Source organism: Suncus etruscus, chromosome 6 (genome assembly GCF_024139225.1).
Source record: "Suncus etruscus isolate mSunEtr1 chromosome 6, mSunEtr1.pri.cur, whole genome shotgun sequence".
NCBI lineage: Eukaryota > Metazoa > Chordata > Mammalia > Eulipotyphla > Soricidae > Suncus > Suncus etruscus.
The window spans coordinates 52,722,846-52,749,524 of NC_064853.1; the positions used below are offsets into that span (position 1 = coordinate 52,722,846).

The 26,679-nt window shown below is 40.2% G+C and overlaps 1 protein-coding gene across 2 annotated transcripts in view; it reads right to left on the reverse strand.

Annotated features, from left to right (window-relative positions):
* NIPAL3 (NIPA like domain containing 3) overlaps nt 1–26,679 on the reverse strand; it is a 55,723-nt gene that overhangs the window by 13,164 nt on the left and 15,880 nt on the right. For both annotated transcript variants that reach the window (XM_049774877.1, XM_049774875.1), the window contains exons 5-10: nt 25,002–25,061; nt 22,950–23,095; nt 19,310–19,406; nt 15,671–15,806; nt 7,546–7,634; nt 4,912–4,975 (exon numbers count right to left, since the gene is read on the reverse strand). In XM_049774877.1, coding sequence (XP_049630834.1) covers nt 4,912–4,975; nt 7,546–7,634; nt 15,671–15,806; nt 19,310–19,406; nt 22,950–23,095; nt 25,002–25,061 — 592 coding nt within the window. The remainder of the gene's footprint in view (nt 1–4,911; nt 4,976–7,545; nt 7,635–15,670; nt 15,807–19,309; nt 19,407–22,949; nt 23,096–25,001; nt 25,062–26,679) is intronic.

Genomic DNA, 26,679 nt, shown 5'->3' on the forward strand with positions numbered 1-26,679 from the left:
AAATTGAAGAAACAGAAACACTCCCAAATAGTTTTTATGAAGTTAACATCACTGATACCAAAATAAAAAAGAAAAGGGAAAAAAGGAAACTACAGACCAATATCCCTGATGAACAATGATGCAAAGATCCTCAACTTGGGGCCGGTGCGGTGGCGCTAGAGGTAAGGTGCCTGCCTTGCCTGTGCTAGCCTAGGACAGACTGAGGTTCGATGAACCAGCGTCCCATATGGTCCCCCAAGCCAGGAGCGACTTCTGAGTGTATAGCCAGGAGTAACCCCTGAGCGTTACTGGGTGTGGCCCCAAAACAAAACAACAACAAAAAAAAATACTCAACTAAATCCTAGCAAATAGGGTCCAATGCCTCACAAGAAGGTAACACACCATGATCAATTAGGTTTCATTCCAGGAATGCAAGGATGGTTTAGCATACGTGAATCAGTCAACATAACACACAACAAATGTAAAAATAACATCATATGATCATATCAGTAGATGCAGAGAAAACATTTGATAAGGTCCAACATCCATTTATGATAAAAACTCTCAACATGATGCAGTGGAAGGAACTTTTCTCAATATAGTCAAGGCCATCTACCACAGTTTATCTCAATGGAGATAAACTAAAAGTCTTTCCTCTAAAATTTGGTACAAGACAAGGCTGCTCCCTCTCACCACTCTAGTACTAGAAGTACTGTCATAGCAATTAGGAAAGAAAAAGATACCAAGGGCATCCAGATAGGAAAGGAAGAAGTCAAGATTTCACTGTTTGCAGTTTTCTACTTAGAAAACCAAAAAAATTCTATCAAAAAGCTTCTGGAAACAATAGATTCATACAGCAAAGTGGCAGGCTACAAAATTAGCACACAAAAATCAATGACCTTCTTATACACAAATAATGATAGAGAAGAAATGGACATTATAAAAGCAATTCCATTCACATTAGTGCCACATAAACTCAAATACCGTGGAGTCAACTTCACTAAAAGGTGAAGGACCTATACAAAGAAAACTACAAAACACTGCTTCACGAAATAAAAGAGGACACAGGAAATGGAGACATATATCCTGTTCATGGATTGGGAGGACTAATCATTAAAAGAGTAACATTCCCCAAAGCATTAAGCAGATTTAATGCAATCTAAGATTTGATGCAATTCCTCTAAGGCAGTGCTTCTCAAATAGTGGGGTGCGCCCCCCTGTGGGGGTGCGAGGCTCTGTAAAGAGGGGCACATTTGACCTCAGCAAACACTGTCATAACAAGCTAAACCCTGTGTTTATGTCTCTGTATGTCTCTGGAGCTGAGAGTTGCTGTGTCCTGCTTCAAATCCCACTTCAAAAAGCTATGCATTGCAAAACATGCTCATTGTAGCCATTAATCCAGACATCACCTCTGGTTAAAAAATCAGCTCAAATTATTTTATATATTTTTGTTTTGCAGGTTAAATTTTTTTTATAAAGATACTATTTACAGTCACGTGGGGGGCATGAAAATGTTTTCTTCTTCCTAGTGGGGCATGACAGAAAATAATTGAGAAGCACTGCTCTAAGGATACCCATGATATTCTTCAAAGAAGTGGATTAAATACTCTTGAAATTCATTTGGAACAATAAACACCCACAAAGAGCTAAAGCAACCCTTAGGAAAAGAAGATTGGAGGTATCATCTTCCCTAAAATTGTACCACAAAGCAATAGTCATTAAAACAATATGGTATTGGAATACAGAATCTCAGATCAGTGGAATAGACTTGATATTCAGAGAATGTCCCCAGATATACAATCAAATAATCTTTGATAAAGATGCAAGAAATGCAAAACAGAGCAAAGAAAGCCTCAACAAGTGGTCAGGCACATGCTAAAAAGTGATCTAGGACCTCCATCTAACACCATGCACAAAAGTAAAATCAAAATGGATTAAAAACCTTGATATCAGACCTGGAACTATAAGGTATAGATAAAACACTCCATGACATTGAGACTAAAGGCATCTTCAAGGAGGAAACAGCATTGAGCAAACCAGTAGAAGCAGAGATAAACAAATGGGATTATATTAAGCTGAGAAGCTTCTACACCTCAAAGATGTAGCCCCACTTGCTTTTTTTGTTTGTTTTTTTGTTTTTTGTTTTGGGGTCATACCTGGCAGCACTCAGGGGTTACTCCTGGCTCTATGCTCAGAAATCACTCCTGGCAGGCACAGGGGACCATACAGGATGCCCGAATTCGAACCACCGTCCTTCTGCATGAAAGGCAGACGCCTTACCTCCATGCTATCTCTCTGGCCCCGCCCCCCACTTGCTTCTTGATTTATTTTGGCCCCATCAGTGTGCACCTGGATGACAACAGGGGATTCGTAACCTGTACCCTGTAACTGCTAGCCTGGGCTCACTGTTGCTTGTCTCTTATGACAGATGTGGCACCACAGTCCACCTGACTTGTGCAGTGCTGGGGACTGTGATCACACATATTCCCAGTAACAGCTATTTAGCAAGCTGATCTTCATAGCCATGGGGGATTTCTGCATTTGCGAGTGTCAAGTTTCCAAACTGTGGCTTGGTTGGTTGGGTTCATCTCCAGGAAGTCTACTGCCGACTATGATTTCAGGGATGGCAACTCCTAGGGGCTTTCTCAGGAATGCTTTACTCATAGTGGTAGTGAGGGAATAGCTGTCCCAATCTGTACTGCCAATTGCCCTCTTTCTGACATGGGGCAAGACACAACGCTAAACCTCCTTTGATTTTTTGTGCTTGGTCTTCCAGCTTTGGTAGAGGACTGGTGCATCCACTTTGAAGGATCTTCCTTTGGTTCTAAGCCCACTGATGCTACAAGTCCATTATGATTTTATGGCAGCTTGAACCTAAAAGGTGGAGCTAAGTCCAATACTGCTGGGCCAAGGCCAAGGTTTTGACCTCTGCTGGGCAGAGCTCACATTGGAAATAGTTTCATCTAGATGGACCAGTATGGTCATACCATTTGCTGTGTTTAATAAGAGGCCAGATTCTATACCTCATGAGTACCTACAAAATGGAATTCTGTGAGAAGGCTAAACTCTGCACCTCAGCACAAACTTTGTGGTGGTTGGAACAAGATTATGTCATCTCAGTTGAGGCAGAATTAAGAAAATAACCCTATTAGGCATGATTCATCTTGAGTAATGGCTGCTACTTGCTTGGTTCTGGGAACAACAGTCCTCTGCGCTAGACTTAACAAGCTCTGAATCTGCTTTTGACTTATTGAGTATTAGAATAACGCTGATATTCTATGAAATCTTTGTATTCAGCTCCCTTTTGCCCTTGTTTGGTGTTTTCTGTCTGGTTCCATCTTACCTACTTCCTGGTCCCCCCCCCCCCACCACCTTTTTTAATTTTCAGTCTCTGCTTCTCCCTTAACCTCAAGGAAACACCTCTTAGCCCTGGATTTGTTCATAATTCTTTGCTCCTCAGAGTTAAGACTCCTGGGGTGATAGCTGTTTTTACCAGTGAATTTTTTCAGCAAAACTGCTATGGGTTGCTGCCCTCCTTTCAGTGTTCTTTGCATTGATGCCATCAGAGCTTCCACAGAACTATTCCATTTCAGCCTTTTCCAGTCTGATCCTCTGTCATCTAACTGCAATGTTTTTAAGATTGATCTACTTTATTGCATGTATTGGTTGTTCATTATTTTTACTTGTCATATAGAATTTTCTGAATACACTGCAATTTGTTACTACTCTCCTGTTGATAGATATTTGAATTATATCCAATTTGGGCCTACTGTTAATAGAGCTATTATAAATATGACAAGTCGTTTTGTCAATATATTCTGCACTCATTTCTTTTGGGTGTAACATCTAAAATTTCTGGGTGTTATAATCCAAACACCTATGCATTAAAATTGTGCATATTTTCCATTTTATGTATTATATCTACATAATTGTATAAACCTATAGACTGACCTCTTTCTATATAAATAGCAGAATAGTAATTTTTTTTTTTGGCGGGGGTTCACACCCAGATATGCTGAGAGCTTACTTTGACTCTGCACTCAAGGATCACTACTGGTAGGCTCAGGTGCTCATATGGTGTACAGGAGATTGAACCTGGGCTAGCTAAGTACAGGCAAGTACCCTACCCACTGTATTCTCTGACCCATGGATTGTGTTTTTTAAAAATATATAAATTAGTCATAATTTATCTGACCTATGTTCTAACACTGGCATATAGATTGCATTTAATTGTTTTATAAAATTAAGCAGTGATCTCTGAGCACAGAGGCAGGAATAAGTTCTGAGTTAGCAAGTGTGGCTCCAATATAAACAAAGTATGCTCATGTAAAATTTCAATTTCTTTGGCTTAATTTTCTCCAACGTTAATCAATCCCTCACAGTGTGACAGCTAGTCTCCTGGTTCCCTTGCCAATGTGGAATACTATCAATCTTGTTTTTTCTGCAATAATTTTTTTTTTTGTGTGTGGTTTTTGGGTCACACCCAGCAGTGCTCAGGGGTTTTTCCTGGCTCTGTGCTCAGAAATCGCTCCTGGCAGGCACGGGGGACCATATGGGATGCTGGGATTCGAACTGATGACCTTCTGCATGAAAGTAAACGCCTTACCTCCATGCTATCTCTCCGGCCCCAATAATGGTATCTTTTGTAACTTAAACATGTATATTTTTATCTGAGGTGAATTTGAAAATCTTTTCATATGTCCAAATATGATAGTTAGAAATGATAAACAGATTCAATTATCAAAGAAAATAAAATGAAAGGAGATTAAAACCCTCTGGAAAGTAACATGCTTACCTCTGGGAACAAAGCTCCAAATCCAAGCAGCTCTAGTTACTAAGAGATTGCCTGAGTGACTGAGGCAAACATGGGGAGAGAGAGGCAATGGCCAAAATGTTACAACACCCCAGGACCAGGAAGCAAGTGGAACTCACCCCAGTGCAAACATGCAGATGTGCAGTACATCCTCCCCAAGAAAGTCCAGGTAAAAGACAGCACCTATAGCAACAAGGATTAGAATATATGAGTAACATGTTTTCAATTCCCTTCTTGCCAACTCTATAGGTCTTGGTAGGGTTCTATTCCCTGTAGGAAAACAATTTAGTATAAAATACAATAACTGTGCCTAGAGAAATAGCATAATGTAGAATAAAAGCAATCTGGAACAACGAAATTCCCCCCTTCTCCTTCTCATCCCCTCTATCTCCATTTTTTTTTTAGCTTTCTTTACTGTTTATTTCTTTTTTTTATTTAACCAACTTTATTACATACATGATTGTATTTGGGTTTCATTCATGTAAAGAACACCACCCATCACCAGTGTAACATTCCCATCACCAATGTCCAAAATATCCCTCCTCCCCACCCAATCCCTGCCTGTACTCTAGACAGGCTTTCTATTTCCCTCATACATTCTCATTATTAGGATAGTTCAAAACATAGTTATTTAACTAAACTCATCCCTGTTTGCGGTGAGCTTCATGAGGTGAGCTGTAACTTCCAGCTTTTTTCTCTTTTGTGCCTGAAAATTATTATTGTAAAAATGTCTTTCACTTTTCTAAAAACCCATAGATGAGTGAGACCATTCTGCGTTTCTCTCTTTCTCTCTCTCTCTCTCTCTGACTTATTTCACTCAGCATAATAGATTCCATGTACATCCATGTATAGGAGAATTTCATGACTTCATCTCTCCTGACAGCTGCATAATATTCCATTGTGTATATGTACCACAGTTTCTTTAGCCATTCATCTGTTGAAGGGTATCTTGGCTGTTTCCAGAGTCTTGCTATGGTAAATAGTGCTGCAATGAATATAGGTGTAAGGAAGGGATTTTTGTATTGTATTTTTGTGTTCCTAGGGTATATTCCAAGGAGTGGTATAGCTGGGTCGTATGGGAGCTCGATTTCCAGTTTTTGGAGGAATCTCCATATTGCTTTCCATAAAGGTTGAACTAGATGGCATTCCCACCAGCAGTGTATATCTATCTCCATCTTTTTTCTTATCATTTTATCTTGAGATAATATTGAATTTATAAAAATAATTCAGAATGAGCATGGAGGTAAGGCATTTGCCTTTCATGTAGAAGGTCATTGGTTCAAATCCCGGCATCCCATATGGTCCCCCGAGACTACCAGAAGGGATTTTGGCTCTTATTGCTATTGCCCAGTCTTTCTACTTTGAAGATTTGAACCACCATTACTGCTTACAAATGAGAAACTCTGGCTTTTAGTCTCTGACACCACTTTAGAAAGAAAATTGAGAAATGTGAGAGATAGCTCTGCAGTAAAGCACATTTCTTACATCTGTAAGGCCCTTTATTAGTTCTTGAATCACACAATTAAAAACAAAACAAAACATGATACTAGCCCTCACTTCAGCCCCAGGCCCTAATAAACAATAAATAAAAAAATGAAAATACTTTTATAAAGTGGAACAGAAGACAAAGAGTATATAAAAATAATAATTGTTGTGTTGTTGCTTTATAAACTCATTATAGAAGCTAGAGAGATAACTCAAAGGACTAGAGTATAGGACTTTCATATGGATTCACTGGGTTTGACCCCTGACACTACATTGTCCTCTGAGTATTACTGAGCTTAACAGTAACCTTTGGGGTCCCCAGCACAGCTGGTGCCAAGTAGGACTAGGTTATAGTACCCATGTACTATGCCTTCCATAGAAAGATTGAGAATAGGGGCCGGGCGGTGGCGCTGGAGGTAAGGTGCCTGCCTTGCCTGCGCTAGCCCAGGACGGACCGTGGTTCGATCCCCCGGCGTCCCATATGGTCCCCCAAGCCAGGAGCGACTTCTGAGCGCATAGCCAGGAGTAACCCCTGAGCGTCACCGGGTGTGGCCCAAAAACCAAAAAAAAAAAAAAAAGAAAGGTTGAGAATAATTAGGAATGGTCCCTGGCCCTGTGCCACTACATAGAAACACACATTTACACACCTCAGAAACATTGATAGAAAACACTTGTGATTACATGAAGTGACCATAGTAGACACCATGGAATTGGCAATAATTGTTAACAAACATTGCACATGCAGTGCCCAGGGACATTTGGAGAGCAGATATTTCCATGCTAGGAAAAGTATTATTACTCCCATTTTATAAGGTAGAACTGAGGTTCAGAGAAGATCACATTTTCCCCATAATTGGATGAGAGGGAAGGTCATGTCTCTCAGCTCTAAGTCCTAAAATTTCCCCCATGAAACCATACATACAATTCTGATAGGCAGGGGCCGGAGAGAGAGCATGGAGGTAAGACTTTTGCCTTTCATGCAGCAGGTCATCAGTTTGAATCCGGCTTCCCATATGGTCCCCTGTGCCTGCCGGGAGCAATTTCTGAGCATGAAGCCAGGAGTTTCCCCTGAGCACTGCCGGGTGTGACCCAAAAACCACAAAAAAAAAAAAAAAAAAAAAAAAAAAAAAGGCAAAACAACTCTGATAGGCAGAACAACAGAATTAGCTTCTAACAGAGACTAAGTTGGCCTCTAGGTCCACACTGGTTTATATCTCCATTGCCAAGTTAGAAGACAATCAACATGGAACACTAGAGGTCTCTCTTACCTGCTGTGATAGCCAAAGTTGTGGATAGAACATAGCCCACACTGGCAACCAACGAAGAGTCGTACATCTGTGAAGCTTGACTCAGAAACCTTCAATACAAAAGTGCCCTGGTTAGTGGGACATATGGAAAGTTATGACAGTAAACTTGGGTTTGAAGTAGGAAAATGCATAAAGGAACATTCTGGGATTTATAAAGATGCCAACCTTGTATATATGTAGGGCTGTATGTAGGGCTCCTGTTCTTCTCCTAAGCTCAGAGTTGAGCCCCATTTCTACTCGCTGGGCAAGCCAGGCCTTCTGCACTGTATGCCTTTGGCCACATGCCACTTGTGCCCGGAAATGCTGTTTCCTGAACTATGTCCCTGTCTGTCCACTAAGAAGAGCCATTCCTGGTCAATTACATAACTTTAGGATACTCATAACATTTATCAGGTTCTGTTAGAATTGTTAGAATTGTTTTTTTTAGGGGCCGGGCGGTGGCGCTGGAGGTAAGGTGCCTGCCTTGCCTGCGCTAGCCTAGGACGGACCGCGGTTCGATCCCCCGGCGCCCCATATGGTCCCCCAAGAAGCCAGGAGCAACTTCTGAGCGCATAGCCAGGAGTAACCCCTGAGCGTCACAGGGTGGGGCCCAAAAACCAAAAAAAAAAAAAAAAAAAAAAAAAAGAATTGTTTTTTTTAATTGATTTTTAATCTTTATTTCAAAAGCTAAGATTTACAAAGGTATTGATAGTTAAGTTTTAGGCAACACCAATCCCCCCCTTTCCTGCCCCAAATCCACCCCTGCCACTCTGAAAAGCACATTACAAAGTCTGACCACCAGTTTTAATTTTGAAAGCACATCAGTTCACATCAATGCCAACCCAGTTTAAAAAAGAACTTTTTTACTTATCTGATTGTAATAAGATATAAGAAAAAGAGAGGTGATGGGGTTGGAGAGGTGGTGCTAGAGGTAAGTTGTCTGCCTTGCAAGCACTAGTCTAGGATGGACTGCGGTTCGATCCCCCAGCATCCGATATGATCCCCCAAGCCAGGGGCGATTTCTGAGCGCATAGCAAGGAGTAACCCCCGAGTGTCAAATGGGTGTGGCCCAAAAAACCAAAAAGAAAAACAAGAAAAAGAGAGGTGAGATTCCTTATGTTCCTTGAAGCATTAACACTATTGTCATTAGAATGCGTATCTGGGGGATGGTGACACCTACACATATAGATGAAGTAAGATACACTAAAATTCTACAAAATTGTAGATTAATACATTGATAATTATTTTTCAAAAACGAACTTCCTGTTTTTATAAGTAATTAAAATATTAATATTTGACTGCTTCTGTACTAATACATTTTTAACAATAATGTCTATAATTTCTTTATTTAAACACTTTTGTTACAAAAATATTCATAATTGGGTTTCAGTCATTGAATGTACACCACCTTTCACCAGTGTAACTTTTCCCACCACCAATGTTCTCTATTTCCCTCCCGCATCACCCCCTGCCTATCTTTGGAACAGGCATTCTACTTCTCTCTCACTATCATTGTCATGCTAGCTGTCAGTGCAGTTAGTTCTTTGTGGTAAGTTTCATATCATAGGCTGACCCTTCAAGCCAGCATCTCTATTGTCTCTGGGTATTATTACAATAATGTTTTTTTCTTTTCTTAAATCCTACAGATGAGTGAGACTATTCTGAGTCTATCTCTGTCTCTGACTCATTTCACTCAGCATAATAGTCTCTGTGTCCATTCATGTATAGGCGAATTTCATGACTTTATTTTTTCTAAAAGCTCCATTGCCAAGTTGCCAAGGTATTTCAGTGTGTAGATGTACTACTGTTTCTTTAGCCACTTATGTGTTGTTGGGCATCTGGATTGTATCCAGATTCTGGCTATTGTAAATAGCGCTGCAATGAATATAGGTGTGCAAAAGGCATTTTTGTATTGTGTTTTCATGTTCCTAGGATATATCCCTGGGAGTGGTATAGCTGGATCATATGGGAGCTCAATTTCCAGTTTTTTTGAGGAATCTCCATATTGTTTTCTATAAAGGCTGGACTAGATGTCATTCCCACCAACAGTGAATGAGAGTTCCTTTCTGCCTGCATCCATGCCAGCAATGTTTGTTCTTATTCTTTGTGATATGTGCCAGTCTCTGTGAGGTGTGAGATACCTCATTATTGTTTTGATTTGCATTTCCCTGATGATTAGTGATGTGGTATAAGATGACACCCAATTTTTATTATTTTTTATTATTATTTTATTAACCAATAACAAAGGCATTCCCTCATATTCCTCTTATTTAAACCTATCCTTTTGATATGTTAAAGTCCACCTGGATCATTCCACCTCCCAAAACCTGCCTTGGTGAATACTGGGAGAATAAAGAAAAGTTAGTTTCATTTTGGGGCACAGAGAGACCATGAGGGAAAAGTCACTAACTCCATAACTCTCTCTTGACTGGCTTGGTCTGGTTGTTCAGCTGCCCCTTCAGATGGGACAGAAGCCAGCAGTAAAGGAGAAAGCTGAAAACTCTGAGCAGCATCTCAGAAGCTTGAGATGAGGCCTACAGACTTGCTTCTACCAAAGGTGCTTTGTGCAAGACCTCACCTGCCTCCCTGCTCCCCATCTGAAGCAGCTTATTGAGGTCACTGATAAAGTAGAAGCTAAAAAGAAAAGCCCCATTGGAGGAGGAACCAACAACAGGGAGATGAGAAAATCCCCCCACCCAGCCCAGGTACAGAAGGCCATTCTGTCCCATGAGACCCAGCAGTCTACCTCATAAGGTTGAGATGGAGGAGAAGTTTGAGAATACAACCCCAGCCAAAGCCCAATTGAGGAGAAACTGCTTTCAGAACTTCCTGCAACTTTTGTTTAGGTTAATCTCTCGATCCTATTTGCGTAGGTCATATTGATGGTTAAACTGTGTGTTCTCTCTGTATATTTATTATATATATATATATATATATTTATATATATATATATATATATTTTTTTATTTGTTTGTTTCTATCTGTATATATCTTAGTAGCTACTTGTTTTGTTTTATGCCTCACTGAAATAGACAATAAATCCAATTTTAGTGGTTTAATATATTTAGCAACTTATTTTCAAATTATGTCTGCAAACATGTTCTAATGTCTTTGTCCATAGAAGTTGATGAAGAAGGAACTTGGATACGATAGACTCTTTTTTTTTTTTTTTTTTTTGGTTTTTGGGTCACACCCGGTGGTGCTCAGGGGTTACTCCTGGCTGTCTGCTCAGAAATAGCTCCTGGCAGGCACGGGGGACCATATGGGACACGGGGATTCAAACCAATCACCTTTGGTCCTGGAGCGGCTGCTTGCAAGGCAAACGCCGCTGTGTTATCTCTCCGGGCCCACGATAGACTCTTATTATAGTGCTCATTTTTTTTTTTTTTTTTTTTTTTTTTGTGGTTTTTGGGTCACACCCGGCAGTGCTCAGGGGTTATTCCTGGCTCCAGGCTCAGAAATTGCTCCTGGCAGGCACGGGAGGACCATATATGGGACGCCGGGATTCGAACCGATGACCTCCTGCATGAGAGGCAAACGCCTTACCTCCATGCTATCTCTCCGGCCCCTATAGTGCTCATTTTAAGAATGTTTTAGAAAACTTATTTTCAAACTGTATATATATCTGCAGAAATGTTCTTATAATTTTGTTTAGAAAAGTTTATGAAAAAGGAACTCAGATATTCTAGACTCGTATTATAGTGGTTAATGTAAGAATGTTTGAGAATTTTCAAATTAAGTGTATCTGCAGAAAGGTTCTAATGTTTATGCTCAGAGAAGTCTATGAAAAAAATTTTGATATATATAAGACAAAGATATGGGAAAAGCCAATTGTTTTGAGAATGATGAATGCACAATTTAACCTTTGACACTTTCATAGCCAAATTTTACGGTGTCTATACAAAATAACCACTTTTATAAGTTCTGATCTTGGGTTCCCGCCTCTGGTAGAAAACAGTAGAACAAAACTTTTGTAGCTTTTCTCAATTTTTTTGTTTTGTTTGTTTTGAGCAGACACACAGAGAGATCCTGAGGGAGAAGCCACTGGCTCCCTGACTCTCTCCTGACTGACTTGGTTTATTAATTCATTGTGGCTACCCTACTTGCTTCTGACCCATATTCCTGGGGTTGGAAATATGGTGTGTAGAGTGATTTCACAATGTGGGAAATTATTTTACAATGTGGTGCATTTTTTCATATACCTCTTGGCCATCGGAAATGTCTGTTCATTTCTTCTCCCCATTTTTTGATGGGGTTAGATATTTTTTCTTGTTAAATTCCATCAGTACATGTATATTTAGGAAACTGCACGAGAACAACAAGGCTGCAGAAGGCAGACTCAGAGGCTTTTTGGACCCAGAGGCTTTTGGAGCCACAAGTCATGTCGGCAGTGCCCAGGTGAGAACTGGAAACCTTGTATATCGTAGATATTAGCCCCTTATCATATGGGTATTGGGTGAATAGTTTCTCCCATTCCATGGATGACCTTTGTACCCTAGTCACTATTTCCTTTGAAGTGCAGAAGCTTCTCAGTTTAATGTAGTCCTATTTGTTTATCTGTGCTCCCACTTGTTTGGACAGTGCTATTTCCTCCTTGAAGATGCCTTTAGTTTCAATGTCATGGAGTGTTTTGCTTATATTTTTTCTTCTTATAGTTTCAGGTCTGATATCAAGGTCTATAATCCATTTTGATTTGACCTTTGTGCATAGTGTTAGAGGTCTGAGTTTGCTTTTTCGCATGTGGCTGACCAGTTATCCCAATACAACTTTTTGAAGAGGTTCTCCTTCCTCCATTTTGCATTTCTGCCCCTTTATCAAAGATTAATTGATTGTATGTTTGGGGATCATTCTCTGAATACTCAAGTTTATTCCATTGCTCTGTGGATCTGTCTTTAATAATCTGTTTTGATGATTATTGCTTTGCAGTACAATTTAAAGCTGGGGAAAGTGACACCTCCCATCTTTTTTCCCTTAAGAGTAGATTTAGCTATTTAGTGTTTATTGTTCCAAATGAATTTCAGGAGTGTTTGATCTACTTCTTTGAAGAATGTCATGAATATCCTTAGAGGGATTGCATTAAATATATATAATGCTTTGGGGAGTATTACCCTTTTAATGATGTTAATCCTTCCAATCCATGAACAGGATATATGTCTCCATTTCCTTGTGTCCTCTTTTATTTTTTGAAGCAGTGTTTTGTAGTTTTCTTTGTATAGGTCCTTCACCTCTTTAGTTAAGTTGACTTCAAGGTATTTAAATTTCTATGGTGTTTCTGTATGTACTACTACATTTTAAAATTTACATGAAATAGATCAATCCTTCAAGTATAAAATTTAGTAAGGATAAGGAGAATTTAAAAAAATGTAAAGGGATGGGCTGTACTGATAGCACAGTGAGTAGGGCATAGCCTTGCATGCAGCAGACCTGGTTCTGATTCCTGGCATTCCATATAGTCCCTGAGCCTACCAGGAGTAATTTCTGAGGACAGAGCAAGGAGAAACCACTCCTTTTTTGGGTGTGGCCCCAAAACCAAAAACAAACAAGCAAAAAGAAAAATTTAAGGGGAAGAACTGAATTCTATAAAAGAATAAGTATGTTTTATCTTAACATAATATTATATTTATGTTAGAAAATATGTTGTAGATAATGCTTAAGTATCTGCATTAATAAGTTAAAGATTGTACAAACATCATTATGGATATTAAAAAAAATACCTACCTGGCTGGAGTGATAGTATAGTTAGTCGAATGATTGCCTTGTACATGGCTGACACAAATTTGATCCCTAGTGTCTGATATGGCCCCCTTAGCCTTTACAGAAATTATTTCTGAGTGCAGAGCCAGTAATAACTCCTCGGTACCACCAGGTATCACCCCCCACCCAAAAAAACCAAAACCCAAAAAAATCATACCTGATCAGACACAAAACATTTACTATTGTTCACTGTTTTAATTTATAATATTTCTATGTTATATATAACATAACATTTAAATGTTATATGTAACATTTCTATGTTTTATGTTCATATTTAACATAACTAGCCTGTTCATGTTATAGAACATTAATTCATTATTGAAAAATGTGAAAATCCCTTAGTATGTTAGAAATAAATAAACCTTTTAAAATTAATGATTCTGTTTTTTTCTAGGGAAGCCACACACTCACCTTACTCTGCATTCAGGGATCAATCCTGATGGTGCAGGGGACCATATGGATGACAGAGATTGAACCTGGGTTGGCTACATGCAAGGCAGCGCCCTACCTGTAGTACTATTGCTCTGGTTCAACAAACCTTTTGTAATTTAATAGAGGGCAACCATAAGTACTATGAGTGAAAGTAATACTCAATTCTGTGGAGTATTTTAATTCTTGCAAGATGTTGTACTGTAACACATTTCCCACACAACCAAAACGGTTTATTGGGCTGCCTGGAAGAACATTGCCCCATCTATTTGTGTGAAGGCCCAGCATGGCTGACCTTTGGTGACTGAGAAAACCTTAAGTGACGAGAATGACTCCCTCAGTGACTGGGGACACTGACCAGTGACTGACCCGACACCCTGTGGCTAGGCTGACACTCACTGCCTGGCTGTGCCTGTGAGTGAGAAGTTCCCTGAGAGGTGGGCAGGTATCTAATTCTACTTAGTATTTCTGGAAAATCCAGAGATGGGAAATGGGGTAGGGCAGTATGGGCTGAAAAGTGCTGACTGAAAATTGTGATAGGACTAAGAACATAAATGACCAACACAATAATGGTGATCATAAAATAAGCTGCTATTTATTAGATGTTATGGAGAACTGTGCAAGAACTGTCTAAAATTCTCTCAGAAAGAGATGATAGGAGAGCAGAACAGAAAGAGGTACAAACTGGGGAGTCAAATCACTAGATTTTAAATCTTTTAAAGCTTTACCTAAGCTTGTCCTTTTACCTCTAAGTTCCTCATAAGCAAAATGAATTTAACATATATGCTTCCCAGAAGTATTAAGGGGACCAAATGAACTCAATTCATATCAAGCAGTGAGGAGCTGGTTTATTTCCAGGTACCTAGTCAGATAACTTAGTCACTTAAAATTCCTTGAGACCACAGCTGGTATCCTAAAGCCCAGGTGAGTCTGGAGTTACCCTGTCCCCATGAATGTATCTCAGGTGGCCTATGAAACTTGCACAGTTCAGAACTGTCCTCACACAGGACTGTTTGCTGCCCTTTCAGACCCACTGCTGGACTCAGGTTCTCAGATATGGACAAGGCCCTGACTTTCCCTCAGAGCTGCTCCTTTTGACTTTAATTTTTGTGCTCAGAAAGAGAAACAATCACCTTACTCTTCTACTTGAGAAGATTTGGGGGGGGGGGGGGATTCTTTTTTTTTTTTTTTGTTTTGTTTTGTTTTTTGGGCCACACCCGGTAATGCTCAGGGGTTACTCCTGGCTATGTGTTCAGAAGTTGCTCCTGGCTTGGGGGACCATATGGGACGCCGGGGGATCGAATTGTGGTCCGTCCAAGGCTAGCGCAGGCAAGGCAGGCACCTTACCTCTTGCGCCACCACCCGGCCCCGGGGGGGGGGGGGGGATTCTTTAAGGACAGTAACAACTTTTGTTTTTCACCTAATAAGACAAATAAGTACTTGATGGGGGCAGCACAGCTTTTTCTAAAGTTTGAGAGCAGATAGTACATAAGGCTACCTCTGGTCATGTATTTCTCACATTTTGAGAAGAAAAAGCCTCAATCACATCAGACTCCATCTTTCTTTTTTTTTTTTTTTTTTGGGCCACACCCTGTGACGCTCAGGGGTTACTCCTGGCTATGCGCTCAGAAGTTGCTCCTGGCTTCTTGGGGGACCATATGGGACGCCGGGGGATCGAACCGAGGTCCGTCCTAGGCTAGCGCAGGCAAGGCAGGCACCTTACCTCCAGCGCCACCGCCCGGCCCCCAGACTCCATCTTTCAAGTGGCACAGAGCCATTCCACGTGATAACTCAAGAAATTCACAGCCGCCACCGCCCCCCATCCCCATCTACCCAAGACATCAAATCCTACACTAGGCTGCTTCCCCACAACTGTTACAAATTCCATCAATACCCAGCCTAGCAGGAAAAGTCTGTAACTCACGAGGCTTGATAGATGGCAGTTGCCACCATGCAGACAAACATCACATAGAAGATGGGGTAGTCCAGCTGCAGGTTCCCCTGTATGGACAAGACCAGCATTCCAGCCACGGCCTTCACTGTCACCACCGTCATGGATCCTGCAGAAGGGAAACAGGGGATGTGTGGGAGCCTCAGGGAGAGGGAGCTGGTTTATAACTTCAAATAACTTGGTGGAAAATTTAACGGTGCTCTGGTTGCCAACACAAAAATTAACAGTGTGAAGACACCATTTGTACTAGATCTTGTGTACTTCTCTAGGTAGCTCTCCTGAGCTTCCTCTGTTTCTACATCAAAGAAGAAAACAAAGCAGTGGTTACTTATAAATGTTCTTTCTAAACTCAACTAAGAAAGAACAATGAGGTTTTTGTTTTTGTTTTTGTTTTGGGTCACACCCAGTGGTGCTCAGGGATTACTCCTGGCTGTCTGCTCAGAAGTAGCTCCTGGCAGGCACGGGGGACCATATGGGACACTGGGATTCGAACCAACCACCTTTGGTCCTGATCGGCTGCTTGCAAGGCAAACGCCCCTGTGCTATCTCTCCGGGCCCTAGAACAATGAGTTTTGTTCTCTTGGCTCAGCAGGTAGACTGGTAGTTGCCAGGGCCACACCCCACAGTGCTCAGGAGCCATCAGAGCTACATCCAGTAGTGCTGGAGGGCAGGGGAAATGGCATGCAGTGTCAGGGATCCAACTCAAGACCTTATGCATGTAAGGCATGTGCTCTATACCTCTGAACCTTCTCCATGGCTCAATTCACTGGTATTTAAAAAAACTTTCTTTAGATGAGAGGTCTATTTTGAAATATATACTATTATGCTTATGCATAGACTTTTACAATATATACATTTGTCTTAAATTTATAGTCATCTAATATTGCACTTATATGATATATACCACATTATTAAACCATAGCCAGGAAATACCACTTTAAATGGAGATAAAGAGCTGGAGTGATAGTACAGTGGGTAGGACTCTTGTGCTGCATGTACTGACCTGAGTTCATCCCCTAAAGTCTGTCAGAAACGGTCTCTAAGTGTAGAGCCAGGAGTAACCCCTGAGCACTGCCAGTCGTGGGACCTTCCCCAAAATGGAGATTAAAAATAAATAAATATAAGTTATAGTATTTTCCCATAAACCTAGTGGGTTATCTTCATTATTTCATTATGTTACAGTGCTGCAGAAACAAATTTCCAACTATTATATCCTCCTGGCAAAAACCAAATTTAAAAAAGCAATTTCCAAATATATTACAAACTAAATAATGACTAAAATGCTCCATTTTTTTGTTTCTCTCTTACTGCCTATTTCACCTTTGCTGTCTATAGTCTATCACACCAAGGTCTCTGGGCCACTTAATAGATGAAGCAGTCTTCAGACATCAGTTTGAGCCTAGACAAGCTCTTTCACAAGCTGTTTCATAAGATAACAAGAAAGGGATTGAAGGGATTAACTTTATAAAGTGTCTCAGAATCTTCTGGTAGGGAATGTTTTGAGACAGAGATCCACTTTGAAAAGAAAATCACTCAGGTATACGTTATAACTCTTTTGTTTGTTTATTTTGTTTTAGAGCTACACCCAGTGATGCTGAGGGGTTATTCTTGACTCTACACTCAAGGATCACTTCTTGAGGTACTCTGGGAAACATCTGGGATGCCAGGGATTGAATCTGGGTAGGCTGGGTGCAAGGCAGGTGCCCTATACTATATTATCACTTAGACCCTGTATTCATGTCTTAGATGAACAGTTACACAAGGCCAGAGATGATAGGATTCCATTGAATATGTCCCCAAATGCAAATCCAAAGAAAGCAGGCAAGTGTTTGGTAAGAAGGAGGAAGGAATGGGGGAATAGCTACAAATGAGGATAGATTTTTTTTGGGGGGGGGTGACAAAAATTCTTTAATTAAGTTTATTTAAAAAAATGCATCACATAGTTGACATAACTGACCATAATACATTTATTTTTAAGATGACCAAAAGCAAAGTTATTAAAAAAAATAGAAATTGAGGGGTCGGAGAGATAGCATAAAGGTAAGGCATTTGCCTTTCATCCAGAAGGACGGTGGTTCGAATCCCAGCATCCCATATGGTCCCCTGTGCCTGCGTGGGGCAATTTCTGAGCATAAAGCCAAGTAACCCCTGAGTGCTGCCGGGTGTGACCCAAAAACAAAAAAAAAAAAAGAAACTTGAGAAGAAAAGTTAAAGAAATGGAAGAGAAAAGAAAGAAGAAAAAGTTCAGTAGCAAGTATACTTGTTAAAGCAAGTATACTTAAAGCATTAAAGCAATGGCAGAAGGTTTAGTAATGGGTGACAAAAATTCTTAAAATTCGATAGTACACATCTCTGTAAATATATATTATATATGTGTATGTATAGATATATATTTCCATTGCCATACCTAGTGTGCTCAGGGGTTACTCCTAGTTCTGTATCAGGAATTACTCATGGTAGGACTTGGAGGACCATAATATTGATACTGGGGTTTAACCTGGGTTGACCACATGCAAGGCAAGAAACCTATTTGTTGTACTATAGCTCTGGCCCCTAAATATATTTTTTCAACATATAAATTGCATGACACACAAATTATATACTTCCATAGGTATATTCTTGAAGGCATTTAAAAAAGATAAAAAACAATGGCATCCTGGCTTCTCTGACATATTCATCTATGATCTGGGACACACTCTGGCGGGGAGGGGAGAAAGAACATGTGGTGGCCACTTGTGGTCCTTTCATTGTATCTCTCCCCCAAGAATCTAGGGGTCCTCTCATGTCCCAGTTGGAAAATAGTGTGTCTTAATAGGGCAACTCACCAGTAATGGCCAGAGTCACTAAGAAGCAGTGGTAGAGTTTCACCATCCTCCTCCTCCAGGAAGAATGGGTGTTTCTTACAGCTACAGTTACTATAGCAAACTCTGTATGGGCTAGCAGGGGTCTTCAAACTACGGCCCGCGGACCACATTTTGTTTCTTCACTTCTAAATAAGATATATGCAGTGTGCATAGAAATTTGTTCATAATTTTTGTTTTTACTATAATCTGGCCCTCCAACAGTCTGAAGGACAGTGAACTGGCCCCCTGTTTAAAAAGTTTGAGGACCCCTGGTAGAACCTTGCCACAATCTAACTGAGAAGATGTCTTTCAACTACTCTCACCTCAATAAATGACAGTGTGAGAGAACACCAAAATATCAGCTCTGACACTAACCTCTGACAGGTTTTACCTGGACCATAAGGTCTTGATCACTGGAACCTGCCACATCTTTGACTGTGAGGTGTACACATCCCTGTTCTCCTACTCAACTCCATTGCTGTATTCATTGCACATATCACTTCCCAAACTTCCATGATCTGTGCTTGTCTACTTGTTCACTCCCTTTAGAAGGGGGCCCTCTGACAGGAGGGGCCATCCTGTCTTGCTTGATACTGTGCCCAATTTGCACAACTACTCCTGACACTCTGGAGATACTTGGGATTGGAGCAAGAACTCAGAGCTGTACCAGCTAGAGGTTAGAATCTACTTCTAGGAAGTAAGGGTCATTCAGTGCCACTTAAAGGTGGCAAAACTCCATCACCTAGACCCCCTACCCCCATACACTTACCAAGTAATGCCACCAAGAGGAGAATCACAATGATATTGTTGACCTTCTTCTCTTTATAGAAGTATAGCAGCAAGCAGAAGAGGACAATCTCCACAAGCTACAAAGATCAGCAAATGAAGAGGTCAGTGAGAAACATCCAAAGGAAGGCAAGACCAGGAGAAAAAGCTGATTGGGTCCAGGTTGATGCTGTTTTTTTTTTTGTTTGTTTTTTTTTTTTTGTTTTTTTGTCCTTAATCTTTTCTATCCCTCAGGATTGGAAGGGAATTGAAATATCCATATTTCCCAAATTTCTAATAGGGAGCCTGTGGAAAAGAAGGAATGCCTGGGGAGATGTCTCTAAGCCTGAACAATGCTAGGGAGTTTATTTCACCCTAATTAATTCATCTTTGTTAGAGTTCAGGTACACTTGCTCATTGAGGCAAAGTCTTTGACTCTTTAGGTAAGTATATAGCGTATAGGTTCCCTCCCTCTAAGCAAGCCTTCAGTGTGTGACTAAATAGTGAGAGAAGAAGACATTTGGAGTCAGGAAGCCCAGCTGTAAACTTGAATTTATTTTTAAGTCATCTGTGTGACTTTGGGCAACTAATTTAATTGCTCAGTGACCTCTCCTCAGTAAAATAAGGATAATAATTCTGACCTTATAGGAAACCAATCATAGCTTACTCTTTTTTTGTTTGCTTGTTTTTTGGGGAGGCGTGTCTTGTGATATTCCTGGTTCTGTGCTCAGATGTGGCGCCTGGCAGTGCTTGGGGGGGACCATACATGGTGCTAAGAATTGAACCAGCAAGAGCTAGTTGCTATTAAGCAATCAGTTAATCCACATATGTGGCTAACACTTACACTATTTCACTAGTTTCAAAGCTTAATATTAATTAAATAAGAGCAAAAATAAGACCAAGCATTATTCTAAGCATTTTGTCTCTAGTCAAATTGGCATACAAATATATGAAGTAGTTACTATATCACAATATTCAGCTAGTAAATGACAGTGCTATAATTAGAACCTTAAAAGTCCTATTGGGACTATGAATTGTCCCACTAGGCTCCACCATTGAAGTAAGGAGACCTCAGACCTAGCATCTAACTGGTACCTAATTCATAGAATCTTATTATTAGACAATGAAGGTCTGGAGCTTGAGATTTTCCCCTTTGTATCAGCACCTTAATATTCTCTTCCTTCAAAGCCAAGCAATTGGCAATATTGTCCCAAGGAGAGAATCCAGCTTCAGCATCCAGGAAAATGAAACTAGAGAATTTTGATAATGCTTTAACTCTATTTACCTATCCTATCCTCCAATAAAATATTATACTAAAAAAAAAACCAATATAGAGGGGCCGGAGAGATAGCATGGAGGTAAGGAATTTGCCTTGCATACAGAAGGACGGTGGTTCGAATCCCGGCATCCCATATGGTCCCCTGAGCTTGCCAGGAGAGATTTCTGAGCATAGAGCTAGGAGTAACCCCTGAGCACTGCCGGATGTGACCCAAAAAACAAACAAACAAACAAAAAAAACAACAAAAAAATTTTTGGGCATTTTGAAAAGAAACATTTAAAAATTCGTCTAACTAGAGATGAAAAATAAAATAATTGTTTTCATTTTCCTATTTTTTCCTGTTGCAGTGAATACTCATTTACTTTTATTCCTATTAGTGCATAATTCTGGGTCTTTTTTTTTTTTTGGTTTTTGGGCCACACCCATTTGACGCTCAGGGGTTACTCCTGGTCATGCGCTCAGAAATCGCCCCTGGCTTGGGGGGACCATATCGGACGTTGGGGATCGAACCGCGATTCGTCTTACACTAGCGCTTGCAAGGCAGACACATTACCTCTAGCGCCACCTTCCCGGCCCCTCTGGGTCATTTTTAATTACTATCAATAATTTTCATGTTTTATGAAGTTGCCATAATTATTATTATTTTTGGTATTGGACCATACTCAATAATACAAGGGTTTACTCTTGGCTCTGCACTCAGGGATCATTTCTGGCGGTACCCAAGGAACTGTGTGGGGGATTGAACCAAGGTCAGTTGTGTGTAAAACAAATGACTGACCCACTGTATTATCACTCTGGCTTGTCATAATTATTTTGAGTTGCTTCAGAATACTTAATCAAACAGATGAAGAGTCATTCATCAACATTCCCAAGCACGACGCACAAAATTTTTCAGTCATTCTTCAATGAAGCTCAAATAAATACAAAATAGCCTTTGGTGCTCTATTATAAAATGGCTGAGTGAATAATGGTGCTGAGTTCTGTAGTCTTTTTTTGTTTTTGTTTTTGGGTCACACCCTTAGGCACTCAGAGTTTACTCCTGGCTATCTACTCCAAAATCACTTCTGGCAGACATGGGGGACCATATGGGACTCGGAGATTCAAACTACCTTTGGTCCTGGGTTGGCTGCTTGCAAGGCAAGCACTCTACCACTGTGCTATCTCTCTGGCCCGAGTTCGATAGTCTTATTTAATTTTTATACCCATGGCATGGGACACAAGCAACAGTCACTAAATATTTATTGATTTTGATCTGGTCATATGTACTAGTTGGCTACACTGCTTCATAGATATCATGGGAGAACACAAACTGCATTAACCTCTAAGCATACACTGGTTCTGGTGTTTTTAGGCCACCATGTGTGTCTACCACCCACCACCCCAAGTCCACTGGCTTTTATCAGGTCTTAGTGTAGCTTCTGGTAGGTGAGACAACCAAGACCAATAACATGTAACATACTGGAGCTCAGGACATCTTAGTTTCAGATATGTGTCATGGAGTTAAGCTGTTCCTGAAGAAGGGAGCTCTGCAGATATTCTTCCCCACCGTCTGGGAAGCTTGAGGCAAAAGCTGACATAGCCATAATCCTGGAGAAACCTATTCTCTGTGTAGTGGGAAATCAGAGAACTCCTCTTGAGCAGTCTCAGTCAAAGGCAAACAATGAACATCTTTGTCATCATAAGGCAGGAAGGTGGCACAGGAGTTGGCTAGGTTCAGCTTCTAGTCCAGCTCTGATGGAACTTTGAGCAAGTAGCTACCTCCTGCACCTGGATTTCACCCATAAAACTGGGAGCAAAAAACACTCAAGGTTGTTGAGATTCATAGCTCACAAATCTGTGGTGACACACAAAACGTTCAGCATTGTTCTGCTTGCAGACGAAATGACACCAGTGCTTTCTCTATGCCTTAAAGTTCTCCTTAGTTTATTTAACATATCATGGAAGCAATTGGGGCAGATGACTGCATGATGGCCGGGGGATGCGAAATCAAATTTCTCATGTTTCTTGTATTTCTGCCAGCTTCTATCAGCTGTGTGATACTGTGTGAGGGGAGACAAACTGTAACTGTTTAAAGATATAAACTTTTTCTTACCATTAAGGTTTTAAATGCTCACTATAAAAATTTTATATGTCACATATAGAAAAAGCTTTAGATTTTACTCAGGATGAGAGGGAAGGGAAAAAGACTACTCTCTTTGCACTATGTACTGTCCATAAACATTGTTTTGGGGGGGTTATAAAATATTCCACGATTCCCCTATTGGTGCATATCCAGGTTTCTGGTTTCCAAGACTCGAGTCCCTCTCCCAGGCAACCCCCAGCCCTCCACACCCAACAAAGGACTCCAGGCTTTTCTTTTTCTTACCATGTACAAGAGAAAAGGCCAGCTCACGAGGTGCTTGGTGATGTTCTCGCCTGTCATCTTCTCGTGATTGTTGGGTGCAAATGTCACCAGCAAGTAGGTGCCTACAATAGTCAAGCCACAGCCAACAAAGCATGTGATGTAGCGTCCTACAGAGAAAGGGAGGCTGTGTTAGGGCTCACTACAGAGGAACCCAGGCCATCAACAGATGATGATTTTTATTGGTTACATTTAAATTTTTTTTAATTTATTTTTTTCCTAAGGGGTTTTCTCTATGGTGCCCAGAATTGAACCCGTGGCCTCACACAGGCAAGCAAGTGCTCTACCACTGAGCTATTACACCTTTGGTACCAAATGCTAAAACTTTTTTTTTTTTTTTTGGTTTTTGGGCCACACCCTGTTATGCTCAGGGGTTACTCCTGGCTTATGCGCTCAGAAGTCGCTCCTGGCTTGAGGGGACATATGGGATGCTGGGGGGATCAAACCGCGGTCCGTCCTAGGTTAGCGCTGGCAAGGCAGACACCTTACCTCTAGTGCCACCACACTGGCAGAATTTTTAATGGCATAGCATATTACAAAAATGTATATGTAGTGAATGCTTATTTTCTGAACACACCTTGACCTTATTCTATACCAATACACCTGACAAAGATTGCAAACCACCTGGCCGTGTCTCCACAGCATCAGGAAGCTCCTTCCTGACATTCTGTTTAAAGTTTTTTAAAATGCATAAAACAGTTGAAAGAATTACAAAGTAAGCAGCCAGAGTCCCACAACCTAAATATTTTATATTTACGTTGTCATATATTTTATCCCTCTGTCCATTCACTCTATCTTATTTTTGATACATTTCAAAGCAAATTGTGACACATATGTAAATTATATATGTAGGATCTAGTCTTTTATTATCAAGTGCTTTATGCTCCTTGCTCTCATATCCTCCTGTCTTTTCCATTTTCTATCTACACTGGCCTCATAGATACTGAACACACCAAGTTTATTCTTATCTTAAAGAATTCTTTTCAATACATGGGACATGTACTGCACACTGACCCTGGCATGGAGGTCTCCTTAGTATGATTTAGGTCTGGGCTTAAAATCACTTTTTCAGAAAAACTTATGTCAGTTTAGTTATTCCATATTCCATATCCTACCAAGAAGCATTCTTTTTTCCTCAAAAACAGTCACAACAATCTAAAATTATTATTATTTTTACTTCTTTACTGCATGTATTCTGCTTGCAGTGCACACTCACACATTACCTTGTTATCTCAAATGAACTCAAATGCTGCCTTCTTACTGCTAACTTCCTGGTACTCATGTCTTGGTAGAGGCTCTTCCTGGGATGGCACTTCCTTCTCATTTCTCAGGTTTAAGTGAGACCACCATTGGATGGATATTTCTATCTCTTCCCACACAACACTTCTCAAATTAATGGAACTAATCTAACAAAAGATTGGAGTATCTGCTTCTTCCTTTCTACTCTGCCCCAAACTATGTTGAGTTAGTAATTTTAGGCAAATGTTCAATTCTATAAACCCAAATGTTTCGTTGACTGACCCAAGATCCAGTTGGGTGTCAAAGCATTATTGGGAAGTAGTGTGAGAAAATCATCTGGCTAGCCACCTGAGCTGCTTCTGGTTTTTGTTTTTTTGTTTTGGACCACACCTGGCGATGCTCAGAGGTTATTCCTGGCTCTGTGCTCAGGGATCATTCCTGGCAACTACGTCTGGTTTTGATGAGTAATAGAATACCTTCAAGTTTCCTGTTGGACTTTGACATTTATTTTATATTTTTATTTGGCCTTTTATTAGGCCCTTCACAATCTCAGTATATGCTCAATCAAGTCCCACAGATGATTCTAATGTATAGCCAGGTCTAAGAATCACTGTCAAAAAGCCAGGTCTTAGGGGTGGGAAAAAAAAAAAGCCAGGTCTTAGGGACCTAGTAAAGGTGGAATATAGAACTAAAGGGTACTTATCTCTTAACTGGGATACGATATTTTATAATAAACACAAACATACAATTAAAACAAGCTCATATCAGTGAACTTACTCAGAAAGTCTTTAAGTTTCCATTTTTCCTTGATGAATATGATTCCTATGATGGCACTAGCTATATAAAAGGAAAGAAAATTGAGGCTGATCAATGAAAGGGAGTCATTTTACCCTTCTCTTTGCTCATTTGCTTTATTGAGGGCTTGGTGCTTTCCTAGTCTCTCACTCATGCTGACATGCGTTAAGTCCATCTAGTTCCTTTGTTATTTCATCCCAGAAAAGTGCCTCCTGTCCTGAGAATTTCCTTGGAGATCAGAGCCACTGCATGTTGAGTATTTATTCTGTGACAAATAATGTGTTACATGATTTATATGCATGTTCACTCTTTAAGGTATTAAAAATTAAAATAGTATAAAAATAGAATAGTAATAAATAAATAAAAATAGAATAGTATTAAAAAATTAGAATAGTAAAGCTATGAGAGGTGAAGGCTCATATGAGATCATTCAGCTGGCAAAGGAAGGATAGATTTGACCCCAGATTATTGGAGACCAGGGCACTTTTTCTTTCCAATGAAATACCTTCTTTGGCATTTCTTTCTGATTGATTTTTTGCTTCATGTCCCACATTTACAGAATTATTTGAATTTCTCTAGGAAGTCCCTAATGGATGGGGCATTCAGTGTGAATAGACCTGTACTATTATAATTTTAGTTCTGTTTCTTCTGGCTTTGTACATCATTTCTTCTGAGTCTATTTCCCCAAACTATAAAACAGCATGATAGATCCAGTTGCACCAGCTTGTAGGTTGTTAAATATTTAGGAAACCATTAGTAACTTGAAGTTAGTCACAATGAGTATTTATAGCATATAAATCAGAAATACTATAAAAGGTCTTTGCTTTCCCTTCTCCAACTTTTCTTTCCCTCTTCTTTATTTCCTCCTTTTCCTCTTCTCTCATTTCTTTCACTCTACTCAGTTTATCAACACACCATTGAAGAGTCCTACTTCTGAGTCACAGAGACAAGTGAGCTACATTACTTTTTTACACAGTAAATGTTAAATGAGCCATTATTACTTATTAGGGGCTGGAGAGATAGCATGGAGGTAAGGCATTTGCCTTTCATGCAGGAGGTTGTTGGTTCAAATCCTGGCATCCTATATGGTCCCGAGCCTGCCAGGAGAGATTTCTGAGCATAGAGCCAGGAGTAACCCCTGAGCATTGACAGGTGTTACCCAAAAACCAAAATAAATAAATAAAATTATTTTATTAAAGTACCTAAGACTGATAGTAATAGGTACCCAATAAATCAGGGGTCCTCAAACTTTTTAAACAGGGGCCAGTTCACTGTCCCTCAGACCATTGGAGGGTCTGACTATAGTAAAAACAAAACTTATGAACGAATTCTTATGCACACTGCATATATCTTATTTTGCAATGAAGAAACAAAACAGATACAAATACAATATGTGGCCCGCAGGCCATAGTTTGAGGACCACTGCAATAAATGATTGCCTTTGTGTAATATTTATTTATTTATTTATTTTATTTTTTTGGTTTTTGGGTCACACCCGGTGACGCTCAGGGGTTACTCCTGGCTATGCGCTCAGAAGTCGCTCCTGGCTTGGGGGACCATATGGGACACCGGGGGATTGAACTGAGGTCTGTCCTAGGCTAGTGCTGGCAAGGCAGACACCTTACCTCTAGCACTACTGCGCCAGCCCCATAATATCTAT